This window comes from Hemitrygon akajei, chromosome 17 (genome assembly GCF_048418815.1).
Source record: "Hemitrygon akajei chromosome 17, sHemAka1.3, whole genome shotgun sequence".
Lineage (NCBI taxonomy): Eukaryota > Metazoa > Chordata > Chondrichthyes > Myliobatiformes > Dasyatidae > Hemitrygon > Hemitrygon akajei.
In genome coordinates, this window is record NC_133140.1 from 9,691,600 (window position 1) to 9,711,057 (window position 19,458).

Below are 19,458 nucleotides of genomic sequence, written 5' to 3' on the forward strand. Positions count from 1 at the left end.
GCACCCTGACAGCTCATTCCCCACACCCAGTACCCAGCACCCTGACAGCTCATTCCCCACACCCAGTACCCAGCACCCTGACAGCTCATTCCACACACCCAGTATCCAGCACGCTGACAGCTCATTCCCCACACCCAGTACCCAGCACCCTGACAGCTCATTCCCCACACCCAGTACCCAGCACCCTGACAGCTCATTCCACACACCCAGTACCCAGCACCCTGACAGCTCATTCCACACACCCAGTACCCAGTACCCTGACAGCTCATTCCCCACACCCAGTACCCAGCACCCTGACAGCTCATTCCACACACCCAGTACCCAGCACCCTGACAGCTTATTCCCCACACCCAGTACCCAGCACCCTGACAGCTCATTCCACACACCCAGTACCCAGCACCCTGACAGCTCATTCCCCACACCCAGTACCCAGCACCCTGACAGCTCATTCCACACACCCAGTACCCAGCACCCTGACAGCTCATTCCCCACACCCAGTACCCAGTACCCAGACAGATCATTCCCCACACCCAGTACCCAGCACCCTGACAGCTCATTCCCCACACCCAGTACCCAGCACCCAGACAGCTCATTCCACACACCCAGTACCCAGCACCCTGACAGCTCATTCCCCACACCCAGTACCCAGCACCCTGACAGCTCATTCCACACACCCAGTACCCAGCACCCTGACAGCTCATTCCACACACCCAGTACCCAGCACCCTGACAGCTCATTCCCCACACCCAGTACCCAGCACCCTGACAGCTCATTCCACACACCCAGTACCCAGCACCCTGACAGCTCATTCCCCACACCCAGTACCCAGCACCCTGACAGCTCATTCCCCGCACCCAGTACCCAGCACCCTGACAGCTCATTCCACACACCCAGTACCCAGCACCCTGACAGCTCATTCCCCACACCCAGTACCCAGCACCCTGACAGCTCATTCCCCACACCCAGTACCCAGCACCCTGACAGCTCATTCCCCACACCCAGTACCCAGCACCCTGACAGCTCATTCCCCACACCCAGTACCCAGCACCCTGACAGCTCATTCCCCACACCCAGTACCCAGCACCCTGACAGCTCATTCCACACACCCAGTACCCAGCACCCTGACAGCTCATTCCACACACCCAGTACCCAGCACCCTGACAGCTCATTCCCCACACCCAGTACCCAGTACCCTGACTGCTCATTCCCCACACCCAGCACCCTGACAGCTCATTCCCCACACCCAGTACCCAGCACCCTGACAGCTCATTCCACACACCCAGTACCCAGCACCCTGACAGCTCATTCCACACACCCAGCACCCAGCACCCTGACAGCTCATTCCACACACCCAGTACCCAGCACCCTGACAGCTCATTCCCCAGACCCAGTACCCAGCACCCTGACAGCTCATTCCACACACCCAGTACCCAGCACCCTGACAGCTCATTCCCCACACCCAGTACCCAGCACCCTGACAGCTCATTCCCCACACCCAGTACCCAGCACCCTGACAGCTCATTCCCCACACCCAGTACCCAGCACCCTGACAGCTCATTCCACACACCCAGTACCCAGCACTCTGACAGCTCATTCCCCACACCCAGTACCCAGCACCCTGACAGCTCATTCCCCACACCCAGTACCCAGCACCCTGACAGCTCATTCCACACACCCAGTACCCAGCACCCTGACAGCTCATTCCCCACACCCAGTACCCAGCACCCTGACAGCTCATTCCCCACACCCAGTACCCAGCACCCTGACAGCTCATTCCACACACCCAGTACCCAGCACCCTGACAGCTCATTCCACACACCCAGTACCCAGTACCCTGACAGCTCATTCCCCACACCCAGTACCCAGCACCCTGACAGCTCATTCCACACACCCAGTACCCAGCACCCTGACAGCTCATTCCCCACACCCAGTACCCAGCACCCTGACAGCTCATTCCACACACCCAGTACCCAGCACCCTGATAGCTCATTCCCCACACCCAGTACCCAGCACCCTGACAGCTCATTCCACACACCCAGTACCCAGCACCCTGACAGCTCATTCCCCACACCCAGTACCCAGTACCCAGACAGATCATTCCCCACACCCAGTACCCAGCACCCTGACAGCTCATTCCCCACACCCAGTACCCAGCACCCAGACAGCTCATTCCACACACCCAGTACCCAGCACCCTGACAGCTCATTCCCCACACCCAGTACCCAGCACCCTGACAGCTCATTCCACACACCCAGTACCCAGCACCCTGACAGCTCATTCCACACACCCAGTACCCAGCACCCTGACAGCTCATTCCCCACACCCAGTACCCAGCACCCTGACAGCTCATTCCCCACACCCAGTACCCAGCACCCTGACAGCTCATTCCCCACACCCAGTAACCAGCACCCTGACAGCTCATTCCCCACACCCAGTACCCAGCACACTGACAGCTCATTCCCCACACCCAGCACCCTGACAGCTCATACCACACACCCAGTACCCAGCACCCTGACAGCTCATTCCCCACACCCAGTACCCAGCACCCTGCCAGCTCATTCCACACACCCAGTACCCAGCACCCTGACAGCTCATTCCCCACACCCAGTACCCAGCACCCTGACAGCTCATTCCCCACACCCAGTACCCAGCACCCTGACAGCTCATTCCACACACCCAGTACCCAGCACCCTGACAGCTCATTCCCCACACCCAGTACCCAGCACCCTGACAGCTCATTCCCCACACGCAGCACCCTGACAGCTGATTCCCCACACCCAGTACCCAGCACCCAGACAGCTCATTCCCCACACCCAGTACCCAGCACCCTGACAGCTCATTCCACACACCCAGTACCCAGCACCCTGACAGCTCATTCCACACACCCAGTACCCAGCACCCAGACAGCTCATTCCCCACACCCAGTACCCAGCACCCTAACAGCTCATTCCCCACACCCAGTACCCAGCACCCTGACAGCTCATTCCCCACACCCAGTACCCAGCACCCTGACAGCTCATTCCCCACACCCAGTACCCAGCACCCTGACAGCTCATTCCCCACACCCAGTACCCAGCACCCTGACAGCTCATTCCACACACCCAGTACCCAGCACCCTGACAGCTCATTCCCCACACCCAGTACCCAGCACCCTGACAGCTCATTCCCCACACCCAGTACCCAGCACCCTGACAGCTCATTCCACACACCCAGTACCCAGCACTCTGACAGCTCATTCCACACACCCAGTACCCAGTACCCTGACAGCTCATTCCCCACACCCAGTACCCAGCACCCTGACAGCTCATTCCACACACCCAGTACCCAGCACCCTGACAGCTCATTCCCCACACCCAGTACCCAGCACCCTGACAGCTCATTCCACACACCCAGTACCCAGCACCCTGACAGCTCATTCCCCACACCCAGTACCCAGCACCCTGACAGCTCATTCCACACACCCAGTACCCAGCACCCTGACAGCTCATTCCCCACACCCAGTACCCAGTACCCAGACAGATCATTCCCCACACCCAGTACCCAGCACCCTGACAGCTCATTCCCCACACCCAGTACCCAGCACCCAGACAGCTCATTCCACACACCCAGTACCCAGCACCCTGACAGCTCATTCCCCACACCCAGTACCCAGCACCCTGACAGCTCATTCCACACACCCAGTACCCAGCACCCTGACAGCTCATTCCACACACCCAGTACCCAGCACCCTGACAGCTCATTCCCCACACCCAGTACCCAGCACCCTGACAGCTCATTCCACACACCCAGTACCCAGCACCCTGACAGCTCATTCCCCACACCCAGTACCCAGCACCCTGACAGCTCATTCCCCGCACCCAGTACCCAGCACCCTGACAGCTCATTCCACACACCCAGTACCCAGCACCCTGACAGCTCATTCCCCACACCCAGTACCCAGCACCCTGACAGCTCATTCCCCACACCCAGTACCCAGCACCCTGACAGCTCATTCCCCACACCCAGTACCCAGCACCCTGACAGCTCATTCCACACACCCAGTACCCAGCACCCTGACAGCTCATTCCACACACCCAGTACCCAGCACCCTGACAGCTCATTCCCCACACCCAGTACCCAGTACCCTGACTGCTCATTCCCCACACCCAGCACCCTGACAGCTCATTCCCCACACCCAGTACCCAGCACCCTGACAGCTCATTCCACACACCCAGTACCCAGCACCCTGACAGCTCATTCCACACACCCAGCACCCAGCACCCTGACAGCTCATTCCACATACCCAGTACCCAGCACCCTGACAGCTCATTCCCCAGACCCAGTACCCAGCACCCTGACAGCTCATTCCACACACCCAGTACCCAGCACCCTGACAGCTCATTCCCCACACCCAGTACCCAGCACCCTGACAGCTCATTCCACACACCCAGTACCCAGCACCCTGACAGCTCATTCCACACACCCAGTACCCAGTACCCTGACAGCTCATTCCCCACACCCAGTACCCAGCACCCTGACAGCTCATTCCACACACCCAGTACCCAGCACCCTGACAGCTCATTCCCCACACCCAGTACCCAGCACCCTGACAGCTCATTCCACACACCCAGTACCCAGCACCCTGACAGCTCATTCCCCACACCCAGTACCCAGCACCCTGACAGCTCATTCCACACACCCAGTACCCAGCACCCTGACAGCTCATTCCCCACACCCTGTACCCAGTACCCAGACAGATCATTCCCCACACCCAGTACCCAGCACCCTGACAGCTCATTCCCCACACCCAGTACCCAGCACCCAGACAGCTCATTCCACACACCCAGTACCCAGCACCCTGACAGCTCATTCCCCACACCCAGTACCCAGCACCCTGACAGCTCATTCCACACACCCAGTACCCAGCACCCTGACAGCTCATTCCACACACCCAGTACCCAGCACCCTGACAGCTCATTCCCCACACCCAGTACCCAGCACCCTGACAGCTCATTCCACACACCCAGTACCCAGCACCCTGACAGCTCATTCCCCACACCCAGTACCCAGCACCCTGACAGCTCATTCCCCGCACCCAGTACCCAGCACCCTGACAGCTCATTCCACACACCCAGTACCCAGCACCCTGACAGCTCATTCCCCACACCCAGTACCCAGCACCCTGACAGCTCATTCCCCACACCCAGTACCCAGCACCCTGACAGCTCATTCCCCACACCCAGTACCCAGCACCCTGACAGCTTATTCCCCACACCCAGTACCCAGCACCCTGACAGCTCATTCCCCACACCCAGTACCCAGCACCCTAACAGCTCATTCCACACACCCAGTACCCAGCACCCTGACAGCTCATTCCACACACCCAGTACCCAGCACCCTGACAGCTCATTCCCCACACCCAGTACCCAGTACCCTGACTGCTCATTCCCCACACCCAGTACCCTGACAGCTCATTCCCCACACCCAGTACCCAGTACCCTGACTGCTCATTCCCCACACCCAGCACCCTGACAGCTCATTCCCCACACCCAGTACCCAGCACCCTGACAGCTCATTCCACACACCCAGTACCCAGCACCCTGACAGCTCATTCCACACACCCAGCACCCAGCACCCTGACAGCTCATTCCACACACCCAGTACCCAGCACCCTGACAGCTCATTCCCCAGACCCAGTACCCAGCACCCTGACAGCTCATTCCCCACACCCAGTACACAGCACCCTGACAGCTCATTCCACACACCCAGTACCCAGCACCCTGACAGCTCATTCCACACACCCAGTACCCAGCACCCTGACAGCTCATTCCACACACCCAGCACCCAGCACCCTGACAGCTCATTCCACACACCCAGTACCCAGCACCCTGACAGCTCATTCCACACACCCAGTACCCAGCACCCTGACAGCTCATTCCCCACACCCAGTACCCAGCACCCTGACAGCTCATTCCCCACACCCAGTACCCAGCACCCTGACAGCTCATTCCACACACCCAGTACCCAGCACCCTGACAGCTCATTCCCCACACCCAGTACCCAGTACCCAGACTGCTCATTCCCCACACCCAGTACCCAGCTCCCTGACAGCTCATTCCCCACACCCAGCACCCTGACAGCTCATTCCACACACCCAGTACCCAGTACCCTGACAGCTCATTCCCCACACCCAGTACCCAGTACCCTGACAGCTCATTCCCCACACCCAGCACCCTGACAGCTCATTCCACACACCCAGTACCCAGTACCCAGACAGCTCATTCCACACACCCAGTACCCTGACAGCTCATTCCCCACACCCAGCACCCTGACAGCTCATTCCACACACCCAGTACCCAGACAGCTCATTCCACACACCCAGTACCCAGCACCCTGACAGTTCATTCCACACACCCAGTACCCAGCACCCTGACAGCTCATTCCCCACACCCAGTACCCAGCACCCTGACAGCTCATTCCACACACCCAGTACCCAGCACCCTGACAGCTCATTCCACACACCCAATACCCAGTACCCTGACAGCTCATTCCACACACCCAGTACCCAGCACCCTGACAGCTCATTCCACACACCCAGTACCCAGTACCCTGACAGCTCATTCCACACACCCAGTACCCAGCACCCAGACAGCTCATTCCCCACACCCAGTACCCAGTACCCTGACAGCTCATTCCACACACCCAGTACCCAGCACCCTGACAGCTCATTCCCCACACCCAGTACCCAGCACCCTGACAGCTCATTCCACACACCCAGTACCCAGTACCCTGACAGCTCATTCCACACACCCAGTACCCAGCACCCAGACAGCTCATTCCCCACACCCAGTACCCAGTACCCTGACAGCTCATTCCACACACCCAGTACCCAGCACCCTGACAGCTCATTCCCCACACCCAGTACCCAGCACCCTGACAGCTCATTCCACACACCCAGTACCCAGCACCCTGAGAGCTCATTCCACACACCCAGTACCCAGCACCCTGACAGCTCATTCCACACACCCAATACCCAGTACCCTGACAGCTCATTCCACACACCCAGTACCCAGCACCCTGACAGCTCATTCCACACACCCAGTACCCAGTACCCTGACAGCTCATTCCACACACCCAGTACCCAGCACCCAGACAGCTCATTCCCCACACCCAGTACCCAGCACCCTGACAGCTCATTCCACACACCCAGTACCCAGCACCCTGAGAGCTCATTCCACACACCCAGTACCCAGCACCCTGACAGCTCATTCCACACACCCAGTACCCAGCACCCTGACAGCTCATTCCCCACACCCTGTACCCAGTACCCTGACAGCTCATTCCCCACACCCAGTACCCAGCACCCTGACAGCTCATTCCCCACACCCAGTACCCAGCACCCAGACAGCTCATTCCACACACCCAGTACCCAGTACCCTGACAGCTCATTCCACACACCCAGTACCCAGCACCCTGACAGCTCATTGCACACACCCAGTACCCAGTACCCAGACAGCTCATTCCACACACCCAGTACCCAGCACCCTGACAGCTCATTCCACACACCCAGTACCCAGTACCCAGACAGCTCATTCCACACACCCAGTACCCAGCACCCTGACAGCTCATTGCACACACCCAGTACCCAGCACCCTGACAGCTCATTCCACACACCCAGTACCCAGCACCCAGACAGCTCATTCCACACACCCAGTACCCAGTACCCTGACAGCTCATTCCACACACCCAGTACCCAGCACCCTGACAGCTCATTCCACACACCCAGTACCCAGCACCCTGACAGCTCATTCCACACACCCAGTACCCAGCACCGACAGCTCATTCCACACACCCAGTACCCAGCACCCTGACAGCTCATTCCACACACCCAATACCCAGCACCCTGACAGCTCATTCCCCACACCCAGTACCCAGCACACTGACAGCTCATTCCACACACCCAGTACCCAGACAGCTCATTCCCCACACCCAGTACCCAGTACCCTGACAGATCATTCCCCACACCCAGTACCCAGCACCCTGACAGCTCATTCCACACACCCAGTACCCAGCACCCTGACAGCTCATTCCACACACCCAGTACCCAGCACCCTGACAGCTCATTCCCCACACCCAGTACCCAGCACCCAGACAGCACATTCCCCACACCCAGTACCCAGCACCCTGACAGCTCATTCCCCACACCCAGTACCCAGTACCCTGACAGCTCATTCCACACACCCAGTACCCAGTACCCTGACAGCTCATTCCCCACACCCAGTACCCAGTACCCTGACAGCTCATTCCCCACACCCAGTACCCAGCACCCTGACAGCTCATTCCCCACACCCAGCACCCAGACAGCTCATTCCACACACCCAGTACCCAGCACCCTGACAGCTCATTCCCCACACCCAGTACCCAGCACCCTGACAGCTCATTCCACACACCCAGTACCCAGCACCCAGACAGATCATTCCACACACCCAGTACCCAGTACCCTGACAGCTCATTCCCCACACCCAGTACCCAGCACCCTGACAGCTCATTCCACACACCCAGTACCCAGCACCCTGACAGCTCATTCCCCACACCCAGTACCCAGCACCCTGACAGCTGATTCCACACACCCAGTACCCAGCACCCAGACAGATCATTCCACACACCCAGTACCCAGTACCCTGACAGCTCATTCCACACACCCAGTACCCAGCACCCTGACAGCTCATTCCACACACCCAATACCCAGTACCCTGACAGCTCATTCCACACACCCAGTACCCAGCACCCTGACAGCTCATTCCCCACACCCAGTACCCAGCACCCTGACAGCTCATTCCACACACCCAGTACCCAGCACCCTGACAGCTCATTCCACACACCCAGTACCCAGCACCCTGACAGCTCATTCCACACACCCAATACCCAGTACCCTGACAGCTCATTCCACACACCCAGTACCCAGCACCCTGACAGCTCATTCCCCACACCCAGTACCCAGCACCCTGACAGCTCATTCCACACACCCAGTACCCAGCACCCTGACAGCTCATTCCCCACACCCAGTACCCAGCACCCTGACAGCTCATTCCCCACACCCAGTACCCAGCACCCTGACAGCTCATTCCCCACACCCAGTACCCAGCACCCTGACAGCTCATTCCACACACCCAGTACCCAGCACCCAGACAGATCATTCCACACACCCAGTACCCAGTACCCTGACAGCTCATTCCACACACCCAGTACCCAGCACCCTGACAGCTCATTCCACACACCCAATACCCAGCACCCTGACAGCTCATTCCACACACCCAGTACCCAGCACCCAGACAGCTCATTCCCCACACCCAGTACCCAGCACCCTGACAGCTCATTCCACACACCCAGTACCCAGCACCCTGACAGCTCATTCCACACACCCAGTACCCAGCACCCAGACAGATCATTCCACACACCCAGTACCCAGTACCCTGACAGCTCATTCCACACACCCAGTACCCAGCACCCTGACAGCTCATTCCCCACACCCAGTACCCAGCACCCTGACAGCTCATTCCACACACCCAGTACCCAGCACCCTGACAGCTCATTCCACACACCCAGTACCCAGCACCCTGACAGCTCATTCCACACACCCAGTACCCAGCACCCTGACAGCTCATTCCACACACCCAATACCCAGCACCCTGACAGCTCATTCCACACACCCAGTACCCTGACAGCTCATTCCACACACCCAGTACCCAGCACCCTGACAGCTCATTCCACACACCCAGTACCCAGCACCCTGACAGCTCATTCCCCACACCCAGTACCCAGCACCCTGACAGCTCATTCCACACACCCAGTACCCAGCACCCTGACAGCTCATTCCACACACCCAGTACCCAGCACCCAGACAGATCATTCCACACACCCAGTACCCAGTACCCTGACAGCTCATTCCACACACCCAGTACCCAGCACCCTGACAGCTCATTCCCCACACCCAGTACCCAGCACCCTGACAGCTCATTCCCCACACCCAGTACCCAGCACCCTGACAGCTCATTCCACACACCCAGTACCCAGCACCCAGACAGATCATTCCACACACCCAGCACCCTGACAGCTCATTCCACACACCCAGTACCCAGCACCCTGACAGCTCATTCCACACACCCAATACCCAGCACCCTGACAGCTCATTCCACACACCCAGTACCCAGCACCCAGACAGCTCATTCCCCACACCCAGTACCCAGCACCCTGACAGCTCATTCCACACACCCAGTACCCAGCACCCTGACAGCTCATTCCACACACCCAGTACCCAGCACCCTGACAGCTCATTCCCCACACCCAGCACCCTGACAGCTCATTCCCCACACCCAGTACCCAGCACCCAGACAGCTCATTCCAAACACCCAGTACCCAGCACCCTGACAGCTCATTCCCCACACCCAGCACCCTGACAGCTCATTCCCCACACCCAGTACCCAGCACCCAGACAGCTCATTCCAAACACCCAGCACCCTGACAGCTCATTCCCCACACCCAGTACCCAGCACCCTGACAGCTCATTCCCCACACCCAGTACCCAGTACCCTGACAGCTCATTCCCCACACCCAGTACCCAGCACCCTGACAGCTCATTCCCCACACCCAGCACCTTGACAGCTCTTTCCCCACACCCAGTACCCAGTACCCTGACAGCTCATTCCACACACCCAGTACCCAGCACCCTGACAGCTCATTCCCCACACCCAGTACCCAGTACCCTGACAGCTCATTCCCCACACCCAGTACCCAGCACCCTGACAGCTCATTCCCCAGACCCAGTACCCAGTACCCTGACAGCTCATTCCACACACCCAGTACCCAGCACCCTGACAGCTCATTCCCCACACCCAGTACCCAGTACCCAGACAGCTCATTCCACACACCCAGTACCCAGCACCCTGACAGCTCATTCCACACACCCAGTACCCAGACAGCTCATTCCACACACCCAGTACCCAGCACCCTGACAGCTCATTCCACACACCCAGTACCCAGCACCCTGACAGCTCATTCCACACACCCAGTACCCAGCACCCTGACAGCTCATTCCACACACCCAGTACCCAGCACCCTGACAGCTCATTCCCCACACCCAGTACCCAGCACCCTGACAGTTCATTCCCCACACCCAGTACCCAGCACCCTGACAGCTCATTCCCCACACCCAGTACCCAGCACCCTGACAGCTCATTCCCCACACCCAGTACCCAGTACCCTGACAGCTCATTCCCCACACCCTGTACCCAGCACCCTGACAGCTCATTCCTCCACACCCAGTACCCAGCACCCAGACAGCTCATTCCACACACCCAGTACCCAGCACCCAGACAGCTCATTCCACACACCCAGCACCCAGCACCCTGACAGCTCATTCCCCACACCCAGTACCCAGCACCCTGACAGCTCATTCCACACACCCAGTACCCAGCACCCTGACAGCTCATTCCACACACCCAGTACCCAGCACCCTGACAGCTCATTCCCCACACCCAGTACCCAGCACCCTGACAGCTCATTCCACACACCCAGTACCCAGCACCCTGACAGCTCATTCCACACACCCAGTACCCAGCACCCTGACAGCTCATTCCCCACACCCAGTACCCAGCACCCTGACAGCTCATTCCCCACACCCAGTACCCAGTACCCTGACAGCTCATTCCACACACCCAGTACCCCCAATGAGGTAAATCCTGTTGCTCCGCTCCTCGTAAGGGAAAAGAAACAATCGGTGGTGTGTTGAAGGCCAGGCAGTCAGTAACCCGATGGATGGCCAGGACAGGTGTCGAATATATTTCCTAGTCCTGTCTTGCTGCTGCTGCGTTATGCTGCCCAGTGGTGAAGGCCTCGGGCTTTATCGCACCATTTGGCCCAGCGTGTTGCACCTACTCCGGGTAATAGTACCCTGCTGTCCTTCATCGCTCTCCATTTTCTCAATCATCCATGTGCCTATCTAACGGTTCTTAAATGTCCCTAATGTATCTGGCTCTACCACCACCCCTGGCAGGGCATTTCACACACCCTCCACTATATGTAAAAGAAACTTACCTCTTGACATTCCCCTATACTATCTTCCAGTCATCCTAAATTACGCCCACCTGTATTAACCATTTCAGCCCTGGGAAAAAGCCTCCGGCTGTTCGCTCAATCTATGCCTCTTGTCATCTTGTACACCTTTAACAAGTCACCTCTCATCCTCCGTCTCTCCCAAAGGGAAAAGCCCGAGCTCACTCAACCTATCTTCATGAGACATGCTGTCTAATCCAGGCAGCGTCCTGGTAAATCTCCTCCTGCACCCTCTCTAAAGCTCCCATATCCTCCCGACCAGAACTGAAACAGTATTCCAGTGGTTTTCAATAGCCAGCTGACTGGTTAACTGCTTCGAGCAGATAGCAGACCTATCCCAGCACCGTAGGACCAAACATAAATGGAGGGAGGCTGGCGCTGAGATTGTCCCAATGGGTCAGTGTCCTTCCTGTCAGAATCTCCCCTTTTCCCACAGTATTTTCCTGGCCAACTCGTTCCTCCAGTACCACCAGACTGGGTTGTCAGATGGCAGGTAACTGTCCGTTCTTCAGGAGGGAGGGAGCCCCAGTCTGGAGGTGTTGGGGAGGGACAGATTGGGTGAGGGAGTCTCCTTAGCGGCAGTGTGCAATAACCAAATGTCTTCTTCACCATAGAAAACGACTGAGTACCGGCCATGGATTTGCGATAAACAGATTGCTGGGTTCTACGAACAGTATGGAAACCTTACCTTCTTGACCATTAAGGTAACCAACTCTTACTGGCTCCCCCCCCCTCCAGCCTGTTAGCCATCTGACCCATCAAACCTGCACTGCCATTCAATAACAGCATAGAGTCAGCTCCACCTACCTGCCCCTTCCCTCCTCTGTTCAGGAGAAGGGGGAGTATCATTGGCAGCCGCTGATTCAGGGCAAGTTGCACACTGCCTTCCTGAAGTCCTGGCTCCCCAGGATCTGGACATGACCTGTTTTATGGTATCGCTGACCTCTCTCTCCACATCTCTTCACCTTCATTGCCAATTTTAGAGTTGGATGCCGCTGACTGGGTAATACAAAGACAGTGAATGTATCACCAACCTCTGGTTGGCAGGGTAACAGTTATTGATCAAATCGATGATGTCACAAAGCGTGAGCATATCATCATGGGGAAGGAATCAAGACATTGTTGATGCCTGAACGTCAGGCTCTCTTGTACGCTACCTGGACAACTCGGTCTTTGTTAACAGCAGGGTGTTAGTTATCTGGAGATCACTTCTAATGCTGCTTTGTCTCTCCCCAGGGAGCCGGACACATGGTACCACAGTGGGCACCCAGGCAGGCTTTGAAGATGTTCGAGTCCTACCTCTCCAACACTCCGTACTGAGACAGCGCCCGCCCACGGTTTCCCAGCCCGATGATTGGCTGCTTTTCCTGCTTCTCTTATGACAATAGGCTTTTAATCACAGAACATGGACCAGAGTAACCAGCACCAAGCTAAGCCGCGGCAGTAAAACCTGGCTCGGAACAGAGGCCAGACCAGGCTGATGTGTGCATTATATTTTCAACAACACTGAGCAACTTCTATTCATTGAATGAAATGGAAGGGCCTTTAATTTGCTCAGCCTGATGCTGTTGCTTTTTTAGATTGAAAAATCTTGTTCCAGATTTGGCCATTTTGCCAGTCAAATGAAGTGCACAAACTAATCAGTTCCTTGCATCTGCATCAATGTTTTAATTTGAGGATGTGATTGAAATGTCTGTAACATTTGGACAAATTGGCCACTCTTACCTCTGCTGGGAAGGGGCAGGAACCCCCCACGTTATAACACATTTTTCTGGGGATTAATGATTGGTTTACAGAAAGGGTCATGGGGATAACTTGTCCTATATGTAGTTGGACAGGATACCTCCAGATCTCTGCTTCCTTATTGTATAACATCGTCCCTGTAATTGTCCTGGGGAGGAGAATGGCTCTCTGCTTCCCAGCACACAGATGTGAGCTTGGTTCTGGGGGAGGGCGAGCCCAGATCTGGGCCACAAGGAGAAGTGGAATGTGCACAGAGCCCCCTTGGTAAGCGAGGTTGGAGTTACAGGAGCACCAGGTTCAAAATGGGCTGAGTTTACGTTGACAATCATGTTGACCTGGCTTCTGAGACCTTGGCTGCTGCTCTGTGGAATACTCTATTTTCAAAAACTAGTAACTGTATAGAACGAGGCAACACGTACAAACAAGCTGGAGGAACTCAGCCGGTCAGGCAGCATCCGTGGAAACGAGCAGTCAACATTTCGGGCCGAGACCCTTCGTCAGGACTGAAGAGGGAGAAGGTAGGGGCCCTTTAAAGAAAGTGGGGGGAGGGGGGAAGGTGCCAGGTGAAAAACCAATCAGAGGAAAGATCAAGGGGTGGGGGAGGGGATAGGCCGGAGAGGTGAAGAAGGAATGTAAGGGGAAAGCACTGTGGGTAGTAGAAGAAGGCAGAATCATGAGAGAGGTGACAGGCAGCTGGAGGAGGAGACAGAGTGAAGGTGGGATGGGGAAGGGAGAGGGAGGGAATTACCGGAAGTTGGAGAATTCGATGTTCATGCCAAGGGGCTGGAGACTACCCAGACAATATATGAGGTGTTGCTCCTCCAACCTGAGTTTGGCCTCATCATGGCAGTAGAGGAGGCCATGTATGGACATATCCGAATGGGAATGTGAAGCAGGTGGCAACTTGACACCCACCAGCCTTCTCCTTCCCACCCTCCCCCACCTTCTTTATAGGGCCCCAGCCCCCTCCCTCTTCAGTCCTGACGAAGGGTCTCGGCCCGAAACGTTGACTGTTAGTTTCCACGGATGCTGCCTGACCTGCTGAGTTCCTCCAGCTTGTTGTACGTGTTGCTTTGACCCCAGCATCTGCAGTGTCCTGTGTGTATAGAACGGGGATCAGCTTTGATCCTAAAGCCCGTGGCCGACCTCAACACAGTATTCCGAGGCAATGAAAACTTCTCGTCTTGTGCATCAGCAGATGTGGCTGGGTTATTGACCATACAGGGCGAGTCACCAAAATCATGAATATATTCAGCAAATTGTAAGGATCCCAATGCTGATCCTTGTAGTAACCCTCATTACCAAACCAAGTCTGGAACGAATTTGCCAACTTATCCCGGGTCTCATGGCCTTCCATGTGGGAGCTCGTCAGTGCCTGACTGGTCTATTTGGACTACCTGGTGTTGTGATGGACTCAGATTTAAATTTTAACTGTCACATTAAGACAATTACTAAGTTAGCCTCCTACCATCATAACATATAGCAAAATTCTCAGCAAGATTTAGAAAAACTCGTCCATGCATTTATTTTTAGTCAGTTTGACTACTGTAATGGCGTTTTCACAGTCTCTGTAAACAATCCGTCACAGCTGCAGCTCACTCAGAACGCTGCTGCCAGAGACGAAGACAGTAGAACACATCACTCCGGTTCTCAGATCACTACACTGGCTTCCTGTCCACCAGAGGACTGGGTTTAAAATATTACTACTGGTTTATAATGGTCGAGGGCCAAACTACATCCCTGATCTCCTGCTGCACTATGAACCTTCCCGAGCTCTCAGGTCACCTGGGGCTGGTCTGTTTACCATCCCCAGGGTCAAAACTAAACATGGTGAAGCAGCTTTTAGTTACTTTGCTCCACATATCTGGAATAACCTTCCAGAGAATCTGAAGTCTGCCCCAACTCTAGACTCTTTTAAAACAAGCCTTGAAACTTTACTTTTTGCTGTAGCTTTTAATTGGAATTTGCTCCACAGTAACTTCTATTCCTTTTTAAATTTATCATATATATATTTGTGTGATTTTACTCTTTATATTGTCTGAAATTTGATGCTTGATTTTTAAATCTTATTCTATGTAAAGCTCCTTGTTCGAAAACTGCTATACAAATAAACTTGCCTTACTTCAATCTCCGGGAAGCACAACAGCATCTCAGAAAATAATGTGAAGGGAACAAACACAAATCTGTTGTCTTGTTGCCTGCAAATCTATTTAAAGATACTCTCAGAATGAAGCTCTCCAATCCAGAACTACTGAGATGTCCTCGTTCAAAGGAAGAGGTTTCCCTTCCTCCAGCAGCAACACTGCCCACACCTTCATCTCACACACATCTGCCCTCACACTTTCCTCCTGCCACCACACAAGGGATAGGGTTCCTCTTGTCCTCACCTGCCACCCCATTAGCATCCACATCCAGTTCTCCATAACTTGCACCATCTCCATCGGGATCTTCTCGCCCCCTCCACATTCCACGTCCTCACTCCCTACGCAACTCCCTTGTCCATTCACTGTACCTCCCACCTACTTCTTTCCCTTTCTGGTCCTGATGAAGGGTCTCGGCCCTAAATGTTGACACTTCTCCATAGACTGGCCTGCTGAGCTCCTGCAGCTTTGTGTGCGTGTCACTTGGATTTCCAGCGTCTGCAGCTTTTCTTGTGTTGGTGACAATTGAAACAGTCCAATTCTGGAATGCATTCCCTTTGCTTTCTGGATGGGTGAAATTGGTTGCAGGAGTGACTGGGGACTGCCCAGCCAAAGTACACATAAAGAGAGAGAAGGAACATGTTCCCATCCAATCCTACATCTCTTCTGCTCTGGCCGATGTTTCCATAACTTCAGTAACAGACGGTAAATGGCAGCCGGACTGCATTGCTCACAGCTTCCATCTGATGCTCAGGCTGCAGTGAATTGGCAGTCAGTAATGGAGCTACGTTATTGTCGGGGGCGCAGGGCAGCAACCAGTCCATACAGCCCTGCGTCCACACCATACTGCAGTGAACTGGCAGTCAGTAATGGAGCTACGTTATTGTCGGGGGCGCAGGGCAGCAACCAGTCCATACAGCCCTGCGTCCACACGACACACACCATACTGCAGGCCAGGCAGCATCGACGGAGGAGAATAAACGGTCAACATTTCCGGCCCAGACCCTTCAACAGAACTGGAAAGGAAGGGGGGAGAAGCTAGAATAACTTGTGGGGAGGGGGGGGGGGAATTGGGAAGAGAACAAGCTGCCTGGTGGGAATGTACGTTTATGCAAGATTTTCAACATTGTCACAGTTTGCTTTTGCAGTGTATGTGGCTGTGAGAGCTGGAAAGGTCTGGTGTGGAATCCCAGATATCAACACTTAAAGAAATGGTTGTAGTGATCTTGATTCACTCTTACAGCTCTGGTGCTGCATATTTAAAATTTTCATCATATAATAGGCTTTATCAGGAACTTGAAGAGCCCAAAGAAAAACATAATCCACAAGTTCTGACTTTTGTCTAAGTCATTTCATTTAGTAGTTGGGCTGGAGTATTGAGAACAGCTTTGGGCCCCATGAGAACATGGAGAAGATCCAGAGGGGGAATGATGCTGGGAATGAAGGGGTTAGCAGATGAGCAGCATTTCTTGGCTCTGGGACTGTACTTGGTGGAGTTCAGAAGAATGGGGGGGGGGGGGGGGTGGAGCTTAGAAAAATAGAGGGTTATTGGTAACCCTAGATAATTTCTAAGGTAGGGACATGTTTGACACAGCTTTGTGGGCCAAAGGGCCTGTATTGTGCTGTAGGTTTTCCATGTTTCTAATAGTGGAGCAGGCTCAATGGGCTGAAAAAACTAATTCTGTGTCCATGTCTTATGGCCACATTGCTTGTGAAACTCTTTCAATAAAATGATCAGGGTTAAGTTTCCCCAAAATTACTATCAATGGGAATTTGCAACTCCGTCCCATCACCCTCACCCCCATCCCCGACAACTCCGCCCCCCAGGATCAGCCCCCTCACCTTCAGCAGCTCCGTCCCATCACCCTCACCCCCATCCCCGACAACTCCGCCCCCCAGGATCAGCCCCCTCACCACCAGCAACTCAGTCCCATCACCCTCACCCCCATCCCCGACAACTCCGCCCCCCCAGGATCAGCCCCCTCACCACCAGCAGCTCCGTCCCATCACCCTCACCCCCATCCCCGACAACTCCGCCCCCCAGGATCAGCCCCCTCACCACCAGCAACTCAGTCCCATCACCCTCACCCCCATCCCCGACAACTCCGCCCCCCAGGATCAGCCCCCTCACCCCCATCCCCGACAACTCCGCCCCCCCAGGATCAGCCCCCTCACCACCAGCAGCTCCGTCCCATCACCCTCACCCCCATCCCCGACAACTCCGCCCCCCAGGATCAGCCCCCTCACCCCCATCCCCGACAACTCCGCCCCCCAGGATCAGCCCCCTCACCACCAGCAGCTCCGTCCCATTACCCTAACCCCCATTCCCGACAACTACGCCCCCCAGGATCAGCCCCCTTACCACCAGCAGCTCCGTCCCATCGCTCTCTACCCCCATCCCCGACAACTCCGCCCCCCAGGATCAGCCCCCTTACCACCAGCAGCTCCGTCCCATCACCCTCACCCCCATCCCCAACAACTCCGCCCCCAGGATCAGCCCCCTCACCACCAGCAGCTCCGTCCCATCACCCTCACCCCCATCCCCGACAACTCCGCCCCCCAGGATCAGCCCCCTCACCCCCATCCCCCACAACTCCGCCCCCCAGGATCAGCCCCCTCACCACCAGCAACTCCGTCCCATCACCCTCACCCCCATCCCCAACAACTCCGCCCCCCAGGATCAGCCCCCTCACCACCAGCAGCTCCGTCCCATCACCCTCACCCCCATCCCCATCCCCGACAACTCCGCCCCCCAGGATCAGCCCCCTCACCACCAGCAGCTCCGTCCCATCGCTCTCTACCCCCATCCCCGACAACTCCGCCCCCCAGGATCAGCCCCCTCACCACCAGCAGCTCCGTCCCATCGCTCTCTACCCCCATCCCCGACAACTCCGCCCCCCAGGATCAGCCCCCTCACCACCAGCAGCTCCGTCCCATCGCTCTCTACCCCCATCCCCGACAACTCCGCCCCCCAGGATCAGCCCCCTCACCCCCATCCCCCACAACTCCGCCCCCCCAGGATCAGCCCCCTCACCACCAGCAGCTCCGTCCCATCGCTCTCTACCCCATCCCCGACAACTCCGCCCCCCAGGATCAGCCCCCTCACCACCAGCAGCTCCGTCCCATCACCCTCACCCCCATCCCCGACAACTCCGCCCCCCAGGATCAGCCCCCTCACCACCAGCAGCTCCGTCCCATCACCCTCACCCCCATCCCCAACAACTCCGCCCCCCAGGATCAGCCCCCTCACCACCAGCAGCTCCGTCCCATCGCTCTCTACCCCCATCCCCGACAACTCTGCCCCCCAGGATCAGCCCCCTCACCCCCATCCCCGACAACTCTGCCCCCCAGGATCAGCCCCCTCACCCCCATCCCCGACAACTCCGCCCCCCAGGATCAGCCCCCTCACTACCAGCAGCTCCGTCCCATCGCTCTCTACCCCCCAGCTCTGGCCGTTAACCCACACCTTCACTCTGCTATGTCT

At 56.4% G+C, this 19,458-nt stretch overlaps 1 protein-coding gene across 1 annotated transcript in view; it reads left to right on the forward strand.

Moving 5' to 3' along the window:
* Nucleotides 1–15,960, forward strand: part of LOC140740964 (lysosomal protective protein-like) — a 230,604-nt gene extending 214,644 nt beyond the window's left edge. The window contains exons 10-11 of the mRNA XM_073070604.1: nt 12,705–12,794; nt 13,327–15,960. Coding sequence (XP_072926705.1) covers nt 12,705–12,794; nt 13,327–13,410 — 174 coding nt within the window. The 3' untranslated portion in view covers nt 13,411–15,960. The remainder of the gene's footprint in view (nt 1–12,704; nt 12,795–13,326) is intronic.
* Nucleotides 15,961–19,458: the final 3,498 nt, after the last annotated feature.